Source organism: Chinchilla lanigera, unplaced genomic scaffold, assembly GCF_000276665.1.
Source record: "Chinchilla lanigera isolate Chin_1 unplaced genomic scaffold, ChiLan1.0 scaffold00017, whole genome shotgun sequence".
Lineage (NCBI taxonomy): Eukaryota > Metazoa > Chordata > Mammalia > Rodentia > Chinchillidae > Chinchilla > Chinchilla lanigera.
The window spans coordinates 10,897,641-10,918,868 of record NW_004955418.1 but is presented as its reverse complement, the minus strand read 5'-3'; the positions used below and the strand labels follow the sequence as shown (position 1 = coordinate 10,918,868).

Below are 21,228 nucleotides of genomic sequence, written 5' to 3'. Positions count from 1 at the left end.
AGAACCCTAAGATTTTTCCTACAATATTGTATTTAGAAGTTCTAATGACACAGAATGAAGTCTCATTTCCCTCATGCTATAGTTCATTCAGTATTTATCAGTCCCATTCTAGGTAATTTAAATAGATTTTTTTTAAAAGGAGGAGATTTTTTTTTTTTTTGGTTTTTTGGTTTTTCTCCGGTACCAGGAACCGAACTCACGACCTTGCACTTGCCAGGCAGGCACTTTTGCCGCTGAGCTAAATCCCCAGCCCCTAAAAGGAGGAGATATTCTAAAAAAACAAAAACTGAAAATGCAGTACCAGTATCAGACAAAGGCTGGGAGGCTGAGGCAAGAGGACTGCAAGTTCAACTCCAGCCTGAGCAACTTAGTGAGATCATCTCTGAAAAAATGAAAATCAGACAAAGGTTTAAGAGTTTTGAGCTGGAATTTATTTCCTCAGAAGCAAAGTTGCTTTGCCTGTTTTCTACATAAAAGAAATGAATTCTATACATTATACTCTTCTTTTTATATAAACACACACACACACACATATATACACTGATATAAGTATATGATATAATTTGCACATAATAAGCATATAATGTATATGCTTTTCTGCTCTATATACCTATACTGATACTCAAATATGACATAACTTTACATAAACAGTTACAAAACTTCAGGATTTAATCATTAAGACTATTTCAAGATACTTGTTCTAATACAACCTTTTTTAATGGATACAATAACATTCTAAAGTACTTTCAATCAATCTTGGTATTTACTAACTTAAATATTCAAGGACTTGGTTTGAAGCGTCCAATAGACTGAAAGTCTGCTTTTCAAGAGCACCATGGTCTATCAGTGAAGAGGTTTTGGCATTTCTATATTCTAATAGTTCGTGTTCCTTGCTTGATGTCAGTAGCTCATTGTTCACTACACCCATGGCTGCATCTTCTATCAGGATATTTGCTTGGTGTGTTCCAGCTGGAATTTCAGGCAATCCAATGTAGTCATGATCTGCCACTATAGAACCTTGCAAGAGATAAAGACTGTCTGAAAGAAGAAATATGATAAATTTGTTTTTCAGAATTATAGATATCCTTTTAAAACTAAACAATATTAACTGAGGAAGAAAATTAAATATACATGTCAAAGAATGAACAAAATGTTGTATGTGTATATTTGACAGTTCATATATAAAGGAAACAGAAGAATGAGGGATTTTAACATTCAAATTTCCTATTCCCTTGGACTCTTTGGTAGATATTTATGTGTGGAGACAGGTGATAGGACTTGGATAGCTCAGTGATGGCAAATCTTTAGAGACCGAGGGCCAAACTGCAAACCCAAAACCCACTTATTGCAAAGTGTCAGCACTGCAATTAAACCTGAATACTGAGGTTTTAGTTTAGAAAAAACCACTCAGATATCAACATCTTTTGTCTTAAAAGAAAAACACAGGGGCTGGGGATTTAGCTCAGTGGCAACGCGCCTGCCTGGCAAGCGCAAGGTTGTGAGTTCGGTTCCCGGTACCGGAGAAAAACCAAAAAAAAAAACAACAACAACAACAACAACAAAAAAAAAACCACAATAACATGTGTGCCATGAGTTCGCCACCACTGGTATAGATTAAAAAGAGAACTATGAAATTATAATTTTGATAAGGACATATCCTTAATATGCTTCTGTAAAACATTTCTTGGTGAACTGGAAAATTCAGAAAAGATATTTTAACAAATAGAATCATCACTTTCTTACATTTACAACTTTAAATACTTCAGTCTTTATAGACTCTACATGAGGAAGATAGTATGTACCTGTTACAATATGAACACATAAACTAGATGAAGAGAGTTTCTAGGATCGGGTTCATGTGACAGGAACAGGGAAGGAGGCTTCAAGGAAGTAGTTTAAAAGGTTTAGATTATTTAAGTCTAATTTGATACCAAGATTCTTAGGAACTTTTAAGGCCTACCTGATCCACACTAAAACACTAACTGGGAATCTTCCTTGTCTTTCTTTTAGCAAAGTAATTACTCTCAGGGGAAAAAGTGTTTAAAATGAATGTTAAATGGGTAGTAAAAGTAGCAATACATTGTAATATAAATACTAACAGACAGAAAGGATTTTTCCCTATATGATGATTTAATTCATTGCCAAAAGGAGCCCTTCTACTATAGTTTATTAACTTTCTCACCATTGTCTTTTCTTTCTAGACTTTCTACTAAAACATTAACAGATACTCTTGAAGATTTTAATAGCTTTAAGAGTCCTCAAACTTTTAAATTCAAGAAATAGCAAACAGAAGATGAGCTGGACATTTAGCTCAGGGATCAGTGAAAGTTTCTCAGAGCAGATAAAGATGTTAGTATGTCCAAGAAAATGATCCTACTTAACTGACCCTTTCTCGTCCTTTGAAATGAGCCCGTTTCCACCTCAGAAGTTCATGAATTTAAGAACTTTCAATTTACAAACTTCAGTATATCATAGAAGTCTATGCTCTTTATTAACATAGGTCATCAGTGGGCCTGGGCTTACATGGCCATTTAGTTTGTCCATTTAGTCCTCTATTAGGCAAAATGTGGCCTGTATTTTAATTTATTTATTTATTTATTTTTTTTGGTTTTTCTCCGGTACCGGGAGCCGAACTCACGACCTTGCGCTTGCCAGGCAGGCACTTTTGCCGCTGAGCTAAACCCCCAGCCCCTTGTATTTTAATTTAAAAGGTTTGCCACATTTAACCTCTTCAACTGTTACCAATGGAAAAGCAGGGATTAGACTGAAAAATGACATTACGAAGATACAGTATTTACAATAAGGTAAAAAAGCAAAAGAATAAAAGTACATAATTGAAGGAGATAAAATCAAACCCTACAGCTACAAAGTGACCATATGGAAGTATTATTACCACACTGATTTAAGAAATTTCCAAAGATACCTTCAGAGATCTCCAAAGAAGGTGGTTTTCTGCTCCCCTAATTTTTTGATGCAGAGGAGTAGGTTAGTCTATTTTAGAAAAATATGTCTACTTTATACGTATCAGTGCAGAAAAAATATGTTTAGATGTTTAAGGTCTTAGGAGTTACTACTTTGATTTCTTGGAAATGCAGTCAGACACTTCAATCTTAAGTAATTCTTATACTGGACTTAGAAAAAAAACTGAGGTTTACCAACATCACCCACTAGTAAGTGGAAAGTTTCTATACATACACAATGTAAGTATGATACACACTTTTTTCTTTAAGGTACTTATAATAAAACTGTAGAAAACAAAGATTATATTTAGCAAGTTCTACACAAATCAATTTATCCATGGTGGACAACTACTCTGAAGAAGTCAAAGCCTATTTATAGAGGAAAATATATTTTCATTTATTCACAAAGATCAAATACGGTTCAACTCCTCCTGTGGGCTAAATCCACTGGAATCAACACAAATGCTCATGATTTCAATAAAGGTTATCAAAAGAAAAAGAAACTATTGGAGCTACATACTGACAGAGTAACACCTTGAATATACTGAGTTATATAAAATATAAAATGAAAATTATTTTCACCCGTCTGTTTTTAAATGTGCTAGCAGAAAGTTTAAGACAATGTTACATAGTTTTTGCATTATGTATCTACTGGACAACACTGATGTAGAACAATCCTTAGTTAAGTATATATCAAAGAACATGAAGTTTTTAACCCCAAAACAGAGATAAACAACATTAGAAAACTTTTCTACTAAGTTACATTACACAATAGACCTTACTAAGTATTTTTCTTTTCACATGCAATTCAACTATGATTATGCTATCTGTACAGTCAAAGTGTCATTTCAGTTTTGGGCAGATTGAATAATTAACTCTTCACTGTATTGGAGGCATTTTCAAGTTGTTTCAAAAAGATGTTAGCAGTTTTGACAGATTTTTTTCCTTGTGTCATTTTAAGGAATAAAAAAAATAGATTTTTAAATTTCCCTACAGAGAAAAACACATTAAAAGCAAAGTCTCCCAAAAATCTGAAGATTTATCTCTTCAAATAGAAAGATACAAGGTTTCACATAACTTAATTTTCTTATCCTGAAGTGATTAAATTAACCTTATATATGGTCTGATAATCTTCAAATTTTCAAGTATGTTGTCATTATAATATATCCTTTCTTATGATAAAATGACCACAATTTCATTGTCATTATAATCACTAATATTATCAAGATAGAACTTGATTGACTCTTGGAAACTATATCACTAAAAGGTCAAAGGACACCTTTCTCGGCATGAACTATATTAATAATAATGTGGAGATCAAAGGCTTAATGTCATAGAGACTAAGCTCTACTTTGTCTCATGAATGTAGATCATAAATATAGTTGAATAATGGGCTTTCAAGTATGTCTACATATGAATCCCTGGAATCTGTTAATATACATCCTTAAACAGCAAAAGAATAAAATTAATGATGGAATTAAGGCTGACAGTAAGCTAATCTTTTTTTTTTTTTTTTGGTCTTTTTGAGACAGGGTCTCCTCTATGCAGTTCAGGCTGGTCTTGAGCTCACTTTGTACCCCAGGCTGGTCTTGAACTCAAAAGGATCCTCCTGCCTCAGCCTCCCAAGTGCTGGAATTACAGGTGTGCATCACCAAGAGGGATTATCATGGAGTATTTTGGCAGGTCTAAGGACAGGGTTGGCAAATGTGGAAAAAGGAAGAAGAGGAGGTGGAGCCTTTGTCGGCTTTGAAGACAGAGGGAAAGGACCACAAACCAAGGAATGTAGGTAGCTTCCAGAAGCAAGAAAAATTAAGGAAATGTATTCTCTCACAGAGCCTAGAGAAAGGAACAAATCTATCAATACCTCAGTTATACCCCAGTGACACCTATGTTAAAATTCTCACTTACAGAACTTTAAAGAGAACACATCTGCATTGTTTCGAGCTACTAAATTTGTTACAGCAACAACAGTAAACTTCTACAACAATGAAAATTCTTTCACGAACGGGGGCTTACAATAATGAAAAGAAGAGACTAAAACTGCTGTGTGAGGCAGATCCAAATCTGTAACAAAGTCAGGAATTTAAAACTACTCAGAATCTGTATTGTATGGAATAATGGGCCAGTAACATAACTTTTTTCTTCAAATGAGAGCATTATGACTACAGAGGGATATTATGGCATGTTTAGACTCTCTTGTTAAAATAATTAGCCTGAAAAAGTACTTGGCATTGAAGTAGAGCAGATAATAAACAGGCCTGCTTAAAATAACAATGACAAATATTGTAGGCTTAGTACTGATTGTGTTTTCTCTACATTATGTTTTAGACAAGAATGGTTAAGGAACTGTTACTTTATCTGCTTTCGATAATGAGTCTCTAGCTACAAAAGTCTCAAGTCTGGTAAAGAGCAGCAATGACAAATGTAGACAGATTTATAATTCTTCTGGATATAGGCTGTCTAAATTTATGTCAATTAAAGTTGTACAATTATTAAAGGATGCTCTTTGCACAAATTCAGCTCAAGGAATCTTTAAAATCAGTTTGTCAGGTTAATATTTTCAGGAAAATATAAGATACTCAGAAAAGTGATGGAAGAAATCACTTTTATTTTGAATTTCTGCAAGTTAGAGAAACATACACACACACACACACACACACACACACACACAACCATATAGTAAAATCAAGAATCACTTCCTAGGATGGCCAGATCATCACTTCTTTTAGTTAACAGGAAAAACTAAAACAAATTCACCCATCAATTTCAAATTCACCCATCAAAATCAGTAGTAAGATTGCAATTTTCTGATATTTTTGGAGGAAACATCTGTGGAAAATCAAGCATGAGGCAAAAATTATACTGCATCTGCTTAGAAACTCTTTGTTCTCAATTTGGTTCTGAAATGTTCTGAAACAGCAAAATATTTGATATCTTTTTGAGAAAGTCTTTGAGAAAAGCAAAGTACAAAATATTAACACGGCCTGATACATTTTAAATGTAAATTTTGTATTAAGGAAGGGTTGTCAAAATAGTAAAAGAAAGCAAGCCCTGCGCGACAAAGATTAAGGAGAAAATCTCCCAGAAGAAGAAAGAATAACGTGTACCTGCATAATTATTTTTTTTCTACTTAGCTGGTAGAAGGGAGAGATTATCAAGGTAGCTCAGGACTAAGAAGAGGCTCAGGGAATGAAAGCACTTATCTTCTAAATAAAGAGAATGAAGGTATTTGTGAGTTTCACAATTAGAATACAGTCAAAGATAAGGTTACTGAGGAGAGGAGTTGGGTCTGTCACAAGACAGAAAGGCACTATGAGCTTTTAACACTAGAGCTGTGGCTCAGATCAAAAACAGAGTTGAGTTATTACTGGGCAGTGCTAAGGGCTTCATATCTAAAAATGGTGTAAGTGTAGGTTATTTGTTGTTGCTGCTCTTGTTATTTACTTAAGCATGTTAAATGACTTGTCTGTTATTTAAAATGCTATTATATTATACATCAGATGTAGTAAAAAGTCTATTAATACTTTATAGAAAAAGCATATAACAGTACCAATTAACTGTTGCTTAGTTTATCTACCTCAGAGAAGGTCTGGGAGCATATACATTAGGACAAAGTAAAATAATTTTGATAAAGGGACTTAATCTGAAAGTCGTGGCAAAAATGACATTTAATCAGACCATGAAAGAAAAGATTAGAAAGATCAGGCTATCGTGACCATTAAGAACCAGTAACATTTGGGGCATGTATAACCTTGTCTAGAGTGCTATCACATCTTACAGCCCTTACAAAAATCTGAGGACAGCACACTCTGCACGCACACCTATCCCTATCCTTGACCTAACTGTGAAGCAACATTAAACATTAATGACATTTTGAGTTCCTTATTTCATAGATAGATTACAGACAATATGTTTTTCACATTAATGTTCATAGCTGCTGTGTTTCCACCCTAAAATGAGGTACGAAGTGACCAACAGGATGTTGCGAAAACAAAGACAGAAGTAATGAAATCCTTCCTTCTGTGATACAGGTTTAGCATCTTCTCTGTCAACTATGAAAAGCATAACAGAAATCAAAATAAAATCTCTCTATTCCAGAAGACATATTCTAATAAAACAGATGATGTAGTATATCTAAAATTATATCAAATTTATAAAAATGAGGAGGGAAAAGAAAATTCAAGAAAAAGAAGGATGACTTTATTATTTTTAGTTTTTCTCCTCAAAGAAAGTGAAAATGTAGAAAAGTAACATATACTTACCTTGTTCACTGGATTCTCTTACATAAGGCTTCAGGTGGGACATTTTGATAGGTCTTTTAAGCCTGGTCCCCGTATTGTCTCTGAGGATAGCACACCCACTTTCTGTAATATAGTCTATGACACAAGGACCAATCCATTCCGACTGGAACCGACCATCTTTCCACCGGTTTTTTCTCTGTCTTAAAACTTCATGACCCACTTTTAAATGAAATGGATTTGATTGTTTTGATTTCTTCTTAACAATGATCTTGCTTTTATGTAGTCCATTCAAATTCTTCTCCATCTACAAGTATATAAAAAAATAAATAAAAAGATGAAAATTTATTTCTGGAAATGCAGAAAATAAGTGACAAAATGGTTATTCCCTGAGATGCTGTAAGAAGGTAGTCATGACTCTGTCATTTTTTTTTTTTTTTTTTCCTTTTTTTGTTTGAGACAGGGTCTCGCTATGCGGTTCAGGCTGGCATTGAGCTCACTTTATAGCCCAGGCGTGTCTCGAACTCACAACAATCCTCCAGCCTCAGCCTCCTGAGTGCTGGGACTACAGGCGTGCACCACCATGCCCGGCCTTAATTCTTAAAGCAACATTTCAAAGTCAGTAATACTACCCCTGCTCTACACAGAAGGGAAAATGACATAGGTGTAGTAATTTTCCAAAGTCAAGCTTCTGGAAATGGCAAGACGAGATCTCAACTGAGCTTTGTTGTTTCTAAAATTCATGTTTTTTCATTATTGTCCCTCATAGCTAATGAGCATTTATTGTTTAACCAGAGACAAACAAAACTTGATAGGCAAAACATTTTGGCTTAAGGGTGTATCAAAATAAATATTACTTCATAGAATTTTACAGCTTTTCTATTAAGTAGCATCACCTGGCCCACTGAAGTTGTCTTTGTCTCCATTATTTTATCAGCTTCTTTGATTGCATCTAGAATCCTGGCAAACATACTTGTGTTATCAGCATCCACTTCATGAAGAGTATCTGAAGTCTTTGGCATATAAGGATTTCGATTAAACATCTGAAAATATGGTGTATTTTTAGCAGGCTCCTATTTTAAGAAAAAAAAAAATCGAATCTGTAATAAAACTTTTTTAAGAGAAGAAATATTGGTAACCCAGAAGTTCAGAATTAATAGAAAGGTACGTACCAAGCGAGTGGTATTGAAGGCAAAGGAGACGGCTGACAAATGCTCATCCCAGTTGTCTGGGTGCTCAGCACAGTGCTTGGAGAGAAATGCTTTGATTTTTCTAGGCGTACTTTCGGCTGGATTCACAGTTCCAGAGGCATGAGAAATCACAATCTCTTTTATGCCAAACAGTCCATACAGTTCAACATTGATCTGAAAAACAGACAAAACAAAGTTTCTTTTTTTTTTTTTTGTTTTTTGGGTTTTTCTCTGGTACCGGGAACCGAACTCACGACCTTGTACTTGCCAGGCAGGCGCTTTTGCCGCTGAGCTAAATCCCCAGCCCCTTGTTTTGCTTTGAAACAGGCTCTTATTACATAGTACAGGCTGGCCTTGATTTCAAAATCTTCTGTCTCAGCCACCCAAGGGCTAGGATTATAGATACATGCCAACATGCTTGGCTCCAAAAGGACATTTTAAAGTTTGTATTTTCCCACTGATTTAAAAAATGGCTTCTAAAGAATCTGAAGCTTGCCCTCTTCATTGATCTTAGCCATTCTAAATAAAAATATACATATTCAGTTTAAAGTTGGTGTTACAACTGTAAGTCCCCACTATGTGCTGGTCAACATAGTTTGTATTATTTTTGTTAAACTTTAAAATTATTTTTACCCTATTTTAAAGTAAAGAATCTGAAACTTTGGGAGGTTAAATTATTTACCAAATTTACAAATGTAACAAGGACATGAAAGGCTAGAATTTAACACTAATTTAGCATATCCAATTAACTTTTTAATTCAGTACACATTGTCTCCAGCAAGTGCTGTCATACCAGTTAACAAGTGTGTAACCCTGGCCAAGTGTCTGAACCTTTGCACTCAGTTCCCTGATTTGTAAAATGAGGAAAATCCTACCCTTAACTCTTCTGAGAGTTAAATAAATTAATGTTTGTAAAGCATTAACCGTTCTTGGCAAACAGTACTTTTTACTGCTACTTTTGTTATAGTTACTATGGGTAGGTCTGAGATAAGTCAAAATGAGTTTAGAAAATTTAACAGTAAGCAGCAACTTTTGTATGTTTTTTCTTTATTGTTTTTAATTGAGTTAAGCATTGGTTAATCAATTTATCTTTTCGTTTTGTTTTATTTTGGTTTTTTGGTACCGGGAATCTAACTCAGGGCCTTGCGCTTGGCAGGCAGGGGCTGTGCCGCTAGACTACATCCCTGGCCCCAATTTATCTTTTAAAAGAAGAGAATTTCAGACAAGTATCAGAAGAATTAAAAAGATAAAGATATCTGAACAACTAATTTGAAGACAACAATATGCAATATAACAACCACTGTTGAATTCATATCATCTTGTTTTTTGAAATTCTGTGTCATTTCTAATGTTTAGTATTTATTCTTTTTTTTTTGGTTTTTTGGTTTTTCTCCGGTACCGGGAACCGAACTCACGACCTTGCGCTTGCCAGGCAGGCGCTTTTGCCACTGAGCTAAATCCCCAGCCCCCAGTATTTATTCTTTTTAAAATAAAAACAGAAAAAATAAAAAGATAAAGTTAATCAAAGAAAAGCTAACAAGAAAAAAACTACATTTCCCAAGCTCCTTAGGAGACGGGAATGGTCAGGCAACACAGTGCTGGCAGAACAAGATGCAAGTGAAAGTTGTTGCTAGTGCTTCCTGTTTTTTGCTCACTGTGTTCCCCTTCTTTCTGGCTAAAATATGGACACTGTGAGTACAACATTGATAGTCACGTCCCAAAGGTGGTGGAAAAAAAGGTTAAAAGCATGGATGTTTCGGTGGCCTCTTTCATTTTCAAAAGTAATTAGAATGAAATCCCAGAGAATAGGTGTCACCGTGACGTCTTGAGCAATAGTTTTAAATGGCCCACAGAAAAGGCTTCAACTTTTCTGTTTCAAGAGGTTCCTGAGGGATGATCTAGTGCAGTGCTGGTGAACACAGAGCCCTCTTGTCGGCATGTGAGCCAAGCTGTCCCAGCAGCGGAGCACTCGATATCATTTGTTTTTTCTCAACTAAAAACTTCAGGATTCTGGGTTAATTGAACTTTGCGATAAGTAAGTGGGTTCTGGGTTGCAGTTTGGACCCTTGGTTTCTAAGAGGTTTGCCATCACGGATCTAGTGGATCCATTCGTTGATTAGTCTCAACATCCTAATCCACCTTCACATCCTTATCCCATCAACTTTTAAACTCCACCCATCAAAGCAGGTATTCCATCAGTCTTTACAATTTTCACATGAGATATTTCTTTAAAGTCAAGAAATTGTCAAAATGAAAATGTTTATTCTCTTTCCTTCACAAGCTTAGAGAAACTTTTTGTGCCTTTAAATAAAACAATTTAGCAAATGTTCTAAGCTGAAACATGTTGGACAATCACTATTTTTATCCCACTATATAATAAGCCTCTCATACTATATAGTGTTCTTTTTTCTTTTTTTGGTACCGGGAATCGAACTCAGGACCTTGCACTTGCCAGGCAGGTACTGTGCCACTGAGCTATATCCCTGGCCCCGCCATTTAGTGTTTTATTTTATTTCAACATTCTAGGAATGCTTTCTGTTAGTATTTTCTTATAAAAGAGCATAGTTTGTCACCATTATGTTTTCTATCTGATGTTTAGGTTATTTTAATCAAGCAAAAAGTATGTTTTCCCTATTATATATGACTTTTTGTATTTTGTTACTAAGAAACCTCACAAATGAGAATTGTAAACATTTATTACTTATAATTACATTGATAAATTTTCAAAGTCTGGGTGGATTATCATATGAGTTTAGTACTGGGAATTGAACTCAGGACCTTGTGCTTAGCAGGCTCATATGAGTTTAAATATGAATGGAAAACTGTTGGTTAATGATGAAGACTTTATACTATCACTAGCTAATTTCTTGAAGCACAATATGCACTTAAAGGAAAAACTCTTAAAGGTGATGGGAATCAATATTCCAGAATCTTCTTGATAATCCTGACGGCCATTTCTCATCAGATTCAATTGACAGTATTTTTATCTCAATGTGTCTATCAAAGAGCTACACTAGAAGTAGAAGTGTCAGCTCTATCATCTTCCTGTGGTTGTTGAATGTTTGCATTTTAGTATTACAATGTTTCACTGAAAAAGAGTTTAGTCACCTGGTCATCCTATGACCAGTGGCATGGTGAAATCTAGATTATATTCATAAATTCAGTTAACCACTGATTGCAAAAAAATTGAATGGGGAAATGATTATAGACTTTTACATATTGTGGAGTCTCTTTTCTGTCAGGGCACCTTCACATAGCATGTGTATTTATGACTGAGCTAAGAAGCTATTATGTATCTGTAGCCATTAGCAGTAATGCTTTATTTCTTTATTTTCTAGATTATAAAGACAGATAAAAACATAAGTTCTAACAATCTTCCCCCAAATGAGACTGTCTTATACACCCCATTGCAAAGACCAATGGGAACTTAAAGCATATTTCCAACACATTTTTCTATCTTTCTGGGTAACTTAACACAACAAAGCTTTACTTATTGCTTGTACAAGGTTGGCTGTAGATCTGGTTACCTCTCCAAGGCAAGTTTCATCATTCTACAGTATAACATCTGGAACACTGAGTCAATTCTCCAGACAAAGGTAAGACTGGGAGATTGAGGGATCCAACAAGAGACTTTTATTGCCCCAGGCTAAGAATAACACACTCTTATCTATTCCATTTCTTTGGCCAGAACCAGTTATGTCGTCTTGCCTACCTGCAAAAGCCTAAAAGGACAGCTTTCTCTGTTGGGAAAGAGAGAACTACTTATTGCTAAACAGGAGAGTTTTTTGTTAATTCACAAATTTAATAGAAGGTTATACATAAATGTTAATTACCAGAAACTTTAACAACAGAATTATAATACATAAAATGGATAATTAAAAAAATCTAAAACCTGACTACTCTAAAACATCCTCCAGTTAACCCTATAGTTTTATATATACTGTACTTTTATAGTTACCTGTGTAAATATATGTATATGTATGTCATGAAATTCTTTATCTAGATTTTTAACATTATAAACACTTTGTTATTTCCTGCTTTGCTAATACTGTAATAGTTACATTAAAAAGTATGTTAAAACTTACATGCTTCTTTTCAGCATCACTAATGGCAACATGAAATATTTTACCATTTGGCAAGACAGTTTTCTGAAACCTGTTTTTTTGACATTTAGGCTGTTTCCATCACTCACCAACATAAATAGCACTGTGGTAAATACTGTAAAACATCTGTCTCTGTAGTTGAACAATTTAATCAGAGTAAGTTTCTCAAAATAGGATTGCTAACAAAAAGACAAACATATTTTTAGCCCTTAATGGATCTTCTGCAAATTACTTTACAAAAGGGTAAGTTTCGATCTGCAATGCTACAAATATCATAAGGTTATATCATTCTATTGTAGTTTATTGGATATTCTTACCATTTTTTATTATAGAAACAAAACTAATGTTAACTTGCATTACTTTTATTACTACTAAGTTTGAACATTTTATCTATTTAGAAATTTTTCTTCCTTTTGAAAACTACCTGCTTTTGCTTTTAATTAAATTTATTAATTTGTATGAATTTTTAATAAAGACATTAGCTCTTTCCCATGTTGGTTTACTTTATTTTTTCTTTGTGTATTTCTTTTCCTTTATATTTTGTTATTTTATCAAATATAAGTTCCTAATTTTTATGCAAATAAGTTTAGTGTTTTTCCATTGAAATGTATACTACTGTTCTTAAACTTAGAATGTGTTTTCCATTTCTAAAAATTAAAACAAAAAGTCAATTACTCCTATATAATTTTTATTTCAATTAAAAACAAAAAAGTTCTTTTGCCTACTTGAAAATAGTTTTGGCATATATTTCATTCTAAAACCATATTACAGAAATAATTACCAAAAAAATTCTTCTATATAACCCTTCCCTACTTCACTCACTGGTGCTTCCACTTTTATCATTTTGACCAGTTATCAAGCTCTGCCAATATTCCCAGCTAACATCAGTTCTATACCATGAAACATACTAGCTTGATGTAGTTCAGTTTTAATAGATCATTTCTGATGATGCCATTTCTTTATAGAACTGGTTTTTTTTCCCGGTAAATGCTGTAATAATAAAAAGCAATTACTACGAAAAAAACAAATCACTCAAACAGGAAGTAAGGGTGGTTGGTAGTTTCTAATGTGCTCCCAAGGTTTGAGAAGTAGTGGTCAACAGAGACACACAACCTATTAGCAAGAAACTAGTTATTTAAAAATAAAATAAAAATAATTTTCCTTAAACTTATGTTATATATAATTTGGGGAGGGGGACTGATGAGGACTGAACCCAGAGCTACATCCTCCAGCCTCAAGAATCAGACTTCTAAATGGCTACTAACTTGGCTAGAATATAAATGTTCATTAAGTTGTTTGGATGTACTTGTGCAGAAAATAGCACAGCAGATCTGAGGTTGTTATCCTTTGAAAAACCTGCTCACAAAGTTTTCTAGCATCTTTAGCTCTGGTTCCCACTGTGAAAGGGTTCCAATCATTTTCCAACTGATGAGTGTAGCTCATTAGGCCTGAACAGTTTATACAAATAATACAGCTTCTGCGAAATAATTTTTGTTCTGAGGGTTTGGAATAGGGGACATATACCTTGACTCTTTGGGTGTGTGTGGTACTGGTACTGGAGGTTGGACAAAGAGTTTTCACACTGAGCTATATGCTCAGCCTTTTTTATTTACTTATTTAAATTCTGAGGCTGGGTTTGCTAAGTTGCTGAGGCTGTGACTTTTGTTTGCATTCTTTCACTGAATAAATTTCACCCATGACTATAACTACATGCTGTGTACTCCTAGTAAATCATGGAATCTGGGGATAGTTTTGGGGACACCTTATATAAGTCCTAAGTATTTAATAAATATATCTTTAAGTATTTCTTCTGGACTGAGACATCAAAGACAATGTGAATCAAGAAAGTCTGGCTAGCTATGATAATGATTATTTAGTACTCTCTATCAATTATAAAACTTGATACCTTTTTTATGGGTTTTGATGTGTTATCCATGCTGGTCTTGAATTATGGGCACAACTAATCCTCCCACCTCAGCCTCCTGAGTAGCTGGGACCACAGGCAAGCCCACCACACCCTAGCTTAATTATAAAATTTTAAAATGGGCCATAAGTCTAATAGCATTATATGTTTTTTCTAGACTTTTCAATATATTCTTCACTGTTTATTCTTCAGATTAAACTGGAAAAAGATCAGGGACTGGGAAAAAATATCTTTTAATCAATATTGAATATTCTCATTCATGAACATTATGTGTTTTTACATTTAGTCAAATCTCTCATTTATCTGCCAACTAAAATTTTTCAGTTAGAAGTAAGCAAAGACTGTGTGGTCCACCTTTCTTATTTGAGTTTGAGGAATACCAAAACACAGGTTTGCAATTACTTTAGTGGCACAATAAATTCTAAAATCCTAATCTCCTAACCTCCAGGCCAACTACCTTTTCAGTCTGTAATATACATACCTCTGTGTCTATAGCACTTTATCTGAATACATTAAGTACTCTACAACGCACACAGTACTGTGTACAGGACATGAAAAGAGTAAGATATGCTCCTAGACATTAGCAATTTGTCTTACCTGTTGAATGAATTCATCTCTTTGGTCCATTATTATTTTCTGAGGAGGTCCATATAAGAAAAATACATTGGTAATAGCTTTAGAAATCTCTGATGCTGAAACATCACACAGAGGCAAAATCATAACCCATTTTGTGAATAAATCTGTCAAAATTATAGCATAAACATGACTTCTGTTGCTTGTGTGAAAAGGTCCCATCGGATCCACAGTAACTATACTCCATGAATTTTCCACCTTGAGAAGGTGCTGTTTAGGTGCTAGAATAACTGTATTTTTTGCCACTTGGCAATGCTGACAAGCATATACCTACAAAGAGGCACACAATAAAGAAAATATATGTAAAAGTTAATACAGTCAACATAAATTAGAGTTTTAAAATGGTTAATAGGTAGTTTGTGCTTTGAAGGAGAAATTTTTGGACTAAAGACTGACCACTGAATTAAACTATTTAAAACAAGCAAATATTAGTTGCTATTTCTATTATGTGACTAGTTTTTGAGAGCTTATTCACATGGAACATAATTCATGATTCACATGAATTTTTATGTTTTAACTGACAAAAATTGTACACACTTAAGGGGGACTATGTGATGCTTAATTTTCTATAATCTTAAAGTATGTGAATATGCAATAATTTTTATATGTAGAAGATACTCCTCTGGATTTATCACTATAAAGAATTCATTCATTCATTCATCTATACCAATATTTATTGAAATATAATTTAAAGTAGGTAATATTTATAGATACCAGAAATTTTTCTAGGCCCTTAAAAAGAAGGTATACAAGAAGTTAACTTCTGAAGAAAAATTTAAAAACCATATTAACTTGTTACGGTCATAGTTACTTTTGATCAAAATGTTCATTTTCCAATTTAAATTAGATTTAATCACAAATAACCTCTGATTATTTAAAGAATCATACCCATTCTCAAAGGATGAAAGAGTTGACAAAGATTTTACTCAGTGTCTGTAAAGCAAAGCATGGCAGGTCCATAATTTGATTTTGATTTTGCATTTCTGCCACGTTTGACGGTTTCTACCTTAATTTGGCATAGGTGCAAAAGCTAACACTACACACAGGCCTGACTTATTACACATATATTCTCCCACAGAAACTCTTATGATTGGCATTAAAGAGGTAATGATTTGATCAAAGAAATTTCAGCAACAATCCAATTCTGCCTACAAAAAGGAGTTCAACAATGAAAATCTGGTTCTAAATTATCTGTTATCTGCATGTAATTTCAAATGTCTAAAAGCTGCTTTACTTCTAGTTCAAATTATACTTCAGTGGTTTTAAAGAAATAAAACTCCTTTTAGCTGTTTTTGGTATAAAAACTACCCATACACAAAGTATTTAATGAAAGATGATACCCACAGTAAAATCTGGAATAACAAAGAATTTGATATATTTACTAGAAAGGCACAGTCAAAATACTCTAAATACATAAGCCATACCCACTGTTTGACATCATGGGTCACAGAAGTCCAATAGTAATTAGATTCCACTAGAGTGAGTGTTCTGGATATACCGTGGTGAGCTCCAGTGTCATTTTCATGGCATTCTCTTAGGACTTTCTTTTTTTCCTCTTCGGAAACAATTACCAAACGATTTTGTTTTCTGTCTTTTCCAACATAAAAGAGCTTTTTTTCTGAAACAAACGATATAAAAAAGGAACTGTAATTTTTAGAGATCTATATATAGTATTAAGATAACAGTTTTATCTTCAAACTAAAAGGATGTTTTTTACAAACTGTTTCTATTTAAAACAAATATTTATTTGTTATGATGTTACTGTACAATCTAAAAGGTTCTCAGCTGTTACACTAGGTATGTAGGAGGAACACTGGCTGCTGTAATTGTGGAGTTATCAATACAAGCAGAACTAGCTTGCTCACCAGAGTATGTGGTAACTATGGGAGTATGAAATTATCTAAGAGAGTATGAACATTTCATCCTGAGTATAATTTTAGAGACAACCATATCTCCCAGCTTTTCCTAGATTTGAGTAGAAGGTAGAGATGGTATAGTGGGAAAACCTGTACCCTTAAGGTTGCTTTGTTTTGTTTTTGCCATACTGGGGACTGAACCCAGGGCCTTTCACACTGAGCTGTATTTCCAGCTGTATTTCTTTTTTTTTTTTTTTTTTAATTTTGAGACAGGTCTCACCAAGTTAGTAAGTTGCATCTGGCAGAATTTTTGTTTTGCTTAGGAAGAATCTGGAGCTGGAAATCAACCAAGTGGGTAAAAACAAACCAAACCAAAACAAAAACCAAAAACCAAATCACTTCACTAGCCTGGGTCAGGGAGCAACTCAAACTCTGGAATATAGTAAAGCATGTGCTGAATCAAACATTCCTTACTTAAACTACAAAGTAAGCAGCCTGAGGACAGGAACCCTATCTATCTTATCCACGCAAATTTCTGCAGGGCCTAAAATGTGATTGGCATACAAGAGGAACTCAGTAAACACATTTTAACATAAACGATTAAATAAATGAAACCTCACCTGAGTCTAAGAGGTTAAGGGTTTTCATGTTCTTAAGCAGAAAGAGTTACTCAGAGTGGTGTACACAGGGAGACACGAACAGGCATTTATTGTGCTACCATTTTTTTGATGTGCTTTGGGGAAAACCCCTATCAATCATACTAACATTCACTTAGGTATTTGGTGACTGTCCTTGTTGCTTATTTTATCCTAAACTTCTCCCCTTTGAAGGAGGGACAAAAATCATGAACTTTCAAGATAATCATTGCCCTGGCTTTCAATTATTTAATCTATTCAGGGGCATCAGGATTAAAAATAAAACTAATCCTGAGAATATTTAATAGCAGTGGGAGAAGGGACCATGGAAATGGATATAGTCCATTCTTTCCATTAGTTTATCTATGTCAACATTTTCATATTAAGCATCAAAAAAGTTCCTCAATGACAGTGGCATCAGCTCTAGTAAGTATGGTATACCACCTGAGTAGGAACCATCAGAGGGCAAAAGCAGAAGTTAATTTAGGTAAATGTTCATTATTTCTCATAGTATTTCTATAATTTAATAGGCCCTTTCAGGCTTACTAGCTTTCAGTTCACTTCGGTGTGATTTCTATTCTGCTTCTGAGTGTTTTCATCAGTTTAACTGCTAATCATTTAGCATTAGTTACACTGAAAGTTTTAAGATTCTACGAAGAACACAGGTGGAAAAGAACCTATAGATTATACTCAAGATCTAGATGTTGATTTCACCTTTGAAGACAAATTTTTTTGCTGCTCTTCTTATGCCACTTCTCTCACTTGGCAGTGTGGTTGTGTGGTATTCACCAGTTCGTTTATAATAGGCAATCTGTTTAAGATGAAGGTCACCATTTTTCCCACTACGGACCATTGCGAACCTAGGCAAAGGGTATTTAAAGACATTACTTAAATGATACGCTGAATCAGTTGCTATTTCAGTTCAATTTCTTGTCACATATCTGCTTATGCATGAATAGAGCATTCCCAGAATATTATCTGTGAGGGATAATTGCAGTACAGAAAAGAGACAGGGATGTCTTTGAGCTAAAATATTCAAATGCTATTTTTGAGATGTTAATTTTAGTAGGAGAAAAAGAAAATGAATAAATACACTTCAAAAGGTTTGCTTAAAGTCTTTCATTGCCATCAAGGGAAATGTTACTTACATAGTTTGGACCTGTTATGTGATATTTAAACAGGAAATGTAATTTTATATTACTTCTAAATATATTCATGGCCGGGCGTGGTGGCGCCTGTAATCCTAGCACTCGGGAGGCTGAGGCAGGAAGATCATTGCAAGTTCGAGACCAGCCTGGGCTACAAAGTGAGCTCAAGGCCAGCCTGAACTGCACAGCGAGACCTTGTCTCAAAAAAGACAATAAATAAATAAATAAATAAATAAATAAATAAATAAATATATTCATGATCATTGTAAATTGCAAAATACTCTGTTCCAATCGTGTTATATTTTGTAAATGTTCAAACGATGCCAGCAGCCAGAACGCATATTCTTCTGCACTACATGTAAGTTAATTTTTCTTGAACAAAAAGGAATTTTGGTACTGGTTAGTGCCGGTACCAAAATAGTGAATTTTGGTTAAGGAATTTTGGTACTGGTTTACAACAAACTTCATAATGTGTGCACTTAACTATAATTTGAAGAAAGGAAAAAAGATTTCTTTGCTTTCAAGAAGTGAATAATCAAAAAAAGTTTAATCGTAAGAGGATAGCTTCTGGGGAGACCATGGCAAACAGAGGAGAGAAATTTACATAAGTGGGTAGTATGAAGTTCCTGAAAGGACAGTGAGATACTACCCAATTCACACACACACACACACACACACACACACACACACCCACCCCAACCCATTAAGCTACAGATTTAAGCCTCTGAAAGATTACAATCTGTATACAGTCCAAGTACATAAAATCTGTAATGTTTCAAAAAAAAGAAAAAAGAAAAACAGTAACAACCCCCCCCCAAACAGAACAAACACAATGAGGGTAAAATTCTGACTTTTGAATTATGTTATTTTAATCTCTGAAGTATGGACCAGTACCATTTTCTGTAACATCAAAGACTGAGAAATCAATACACCACGTACTTCTTTATAATTTGCTTCGTTCTGCCACACAAATTTGTTTAAGAACAAGACTAATGCCTTTAACTCCACGTGCATACACATGAAGCCAAATAGGATAAATTCACTTCTTTTTTCTTTTTTGTACGCTCATCTTTCTTTTTTCACTTTTGTTAGTACATGATTTAGTACTTTGCAGTACATGATTGCATTCGCACTCACTGCAGGGAACTGGTACATGTACGTGGCACATTTCAATTCTTTTTTTCTTCCTTCCTCCACCCCCATGTTATTTTTCCAGCATCAGATTCAGTTATTTTTAAGACCTTATACAATTATCATGTATTCAGGCTGAAAACCAGTTAACAGGTCAAAGAACATAAAAAGCATGTCAAACAGTTGTCGTTTCCTCTTTAAAAAGTATTTCTCTACTGAGGGTTCAGACCTGCTTATGATTTCCTAAGAGAAATCGACAGTGAGATAAAAATGTGTATTTTTCCCCTTAAAACTTCCTGACGACCTTCTCTCCTGAACTGGAGATTTCCCCGTGGCCCAGGTGACTTTAATGTGGGGCAAAGTCTCAAGATAAAATGACAACTACATTAAGGTGATGGTGCGAACTCTCCAGTTCCACTTTGGGATTCACGCATAACGCTTGGGAGTCTCAAACGCTACTTCGACTGCGACGAGGCAGTTTTTAAGCATTGGGCGGCTTGTTAACTAACGGATTGCTCGAGGCAAGCTCCAGTTAAAGTTAGCATCTCGGGGAAGAAGGCCATTGAGTGAAGCTCGGTCGCCCGAGCCACGTCCCGGCACGGACCCCTGCCCCGCCAGCGCAGCGGGAACGCGCAACGCCCGGCCCTCCCCGCCCGACGGCGCCGGCGGAAATTCTCCGCGGACTCCAACTCTTCCCCACGTCGGGCGAAGGGAGTAAGGGAGTGGCTTTGAAATCATCTGCAGGTTACAACTCGCTTAAAAAAAAAAAAGTACGTATGACAAAGCACACCAGAACGACCACTCACCGAAGTGGTCCTAAATGTAAACGACAGGATTTAAGGCTCTTCTCGCGATTTATATTGCGCCGCCGGAAGTGGCTCGGCAAGGCCGAGGGCGGATCGTTGGGCACTTACCGGAAGTTGTTCCGCCCGGGGACATTTCCGTGTGAGACCCTGGGCGGGCGGGGAAGAGGCGTGTCCGAGACGCATGAGGTGTACGAGTGCTTGAGGTACCGGACAGCTGTGGCCCTTCAGCGGCTGCTGGCGGGAGGAGACCCACGCCTGCGCCTGCAGCTGAAGTCTTTTTTCCAGCACCGCACCCCTGTCCCGAGAATTAGAGGGGAGAAAGCGAGACCTGGAGGGGCTTGGCCCTTCGCTACGGCTCGAGCGGCGACCCCAGCCGTGCCAGGTGAGGGCCCCGAGATCGATGGAGACCCCGAACCCCATCGCCAGAGGGCTGCTTGGCACCGCTGCGTGCCCTGCCGTGCCCTGCCGTGCCCTGCGGACCCAGGAGGCGCAGAGCACGCGCCCGCGAGGGGCAGGTGCTGCAGCGGTGACAGCGCGGGCGGGCGCGCAGCAGCGACAGAGCAGCCTGAGAGTCCTTTCGCGGCTTCTGCGCTCTTCCTCCGCC

General features: G+C 35.6%; 2 protein-coding genes across 18 annotated transcripts in view; one reads left to right on the top strand and one right to left on the bottom strand.

Moving 5' to 3' along the window:
* Window positions 1–408: 408 nt before the first annotated feature.
* On the bottom strand, window positions 409–20,800 carry Gin1 (gypsy retrotransposon integrase 1). Of its 4 annotated transcripts, none has more exons than XM_005382190.2 (8): window positions 20,733–20,800; window positions 18,254–18,399; window positions 16,473–16,666; window positions 15,013–15,318; window positions 8,371–8,562; window positions 8,095–8,271; window positions 7,223–7,505; window positions 409–1,038 (listed from the first exon to the last, which is right to left on the bottom strand). In XM_005382190.2, exons 2-8 carry the CDS (start codon window positions 18,390–18,392, stop codon window positions 767–769), a joined length of 1,563 nt encoding a protein of 520 aa, XP_005382247.1. In that variant the 5' UTR covers window positions 18,393–18,399; window positions 20,733–20,800; the 3' UTR covers window positions 409–766. The 4 variants fall into 4 exon arrangements, with proteins under 4 accessions (XP_005382247.1, XP_005382246.1, XP_005382245.1 ...); XM_005382189.2 differs by lacking the exon at window positions 20,733–20,800 and adding an exon at window positions 20,625–20,710; XM_005382188.2 differs by lacking the exon at window positions 20,733–20,800 and adding an exon at window positions 20,204–20,585.
* The window catches only part of Ppip5k2 (diphosphoinositol pentakisphosphate kinase 2), a 75,851-nt gene continuing 75,421 nt past the window's right edge, over window positions 20,799–21,228 (top strand). For 6 of the 14 annotated variants that reach the window (XM_005382200.2, XM_005382198.2, XM_005382201.2 and 3 more), the window contains exon 1: window positions 20,802–21,006. The gene's annotated coding sequence lies outside the window, so the exon portion shown is untranslated. Of the gene's footprint in view, window positions 21,007–21,228 lie in introns of all 14 variants that reach the window. The other 8 variants (XM_005382195.2, XM_005382196.2, XM_013513003.1 and 5 more) reach the window with 3 other exon arrangements.

What these genes read in the sequence shown, in the direction of transcription:
- Gin1 (XM_005382188.2), bottom strand. An exon ending in AAAAAAATTTGTCTTCAAAG is followed by an intron (nt 16,667 to 18,253) that starts GTGAAATCAACA and finishes CGTTTGTTTCAG; the next exon opens with AAAAAAAGCTCTTTTATGTT. An exon ending in AAGAGAATCCAGTGAACAAG is followed by an intron (nt 1,039 to 7,222) that starts GTAAGTATATGT and finishes TTCTTCTTTCAG; the next exon opens with ACAGTCTTTATCTCTTGCAA.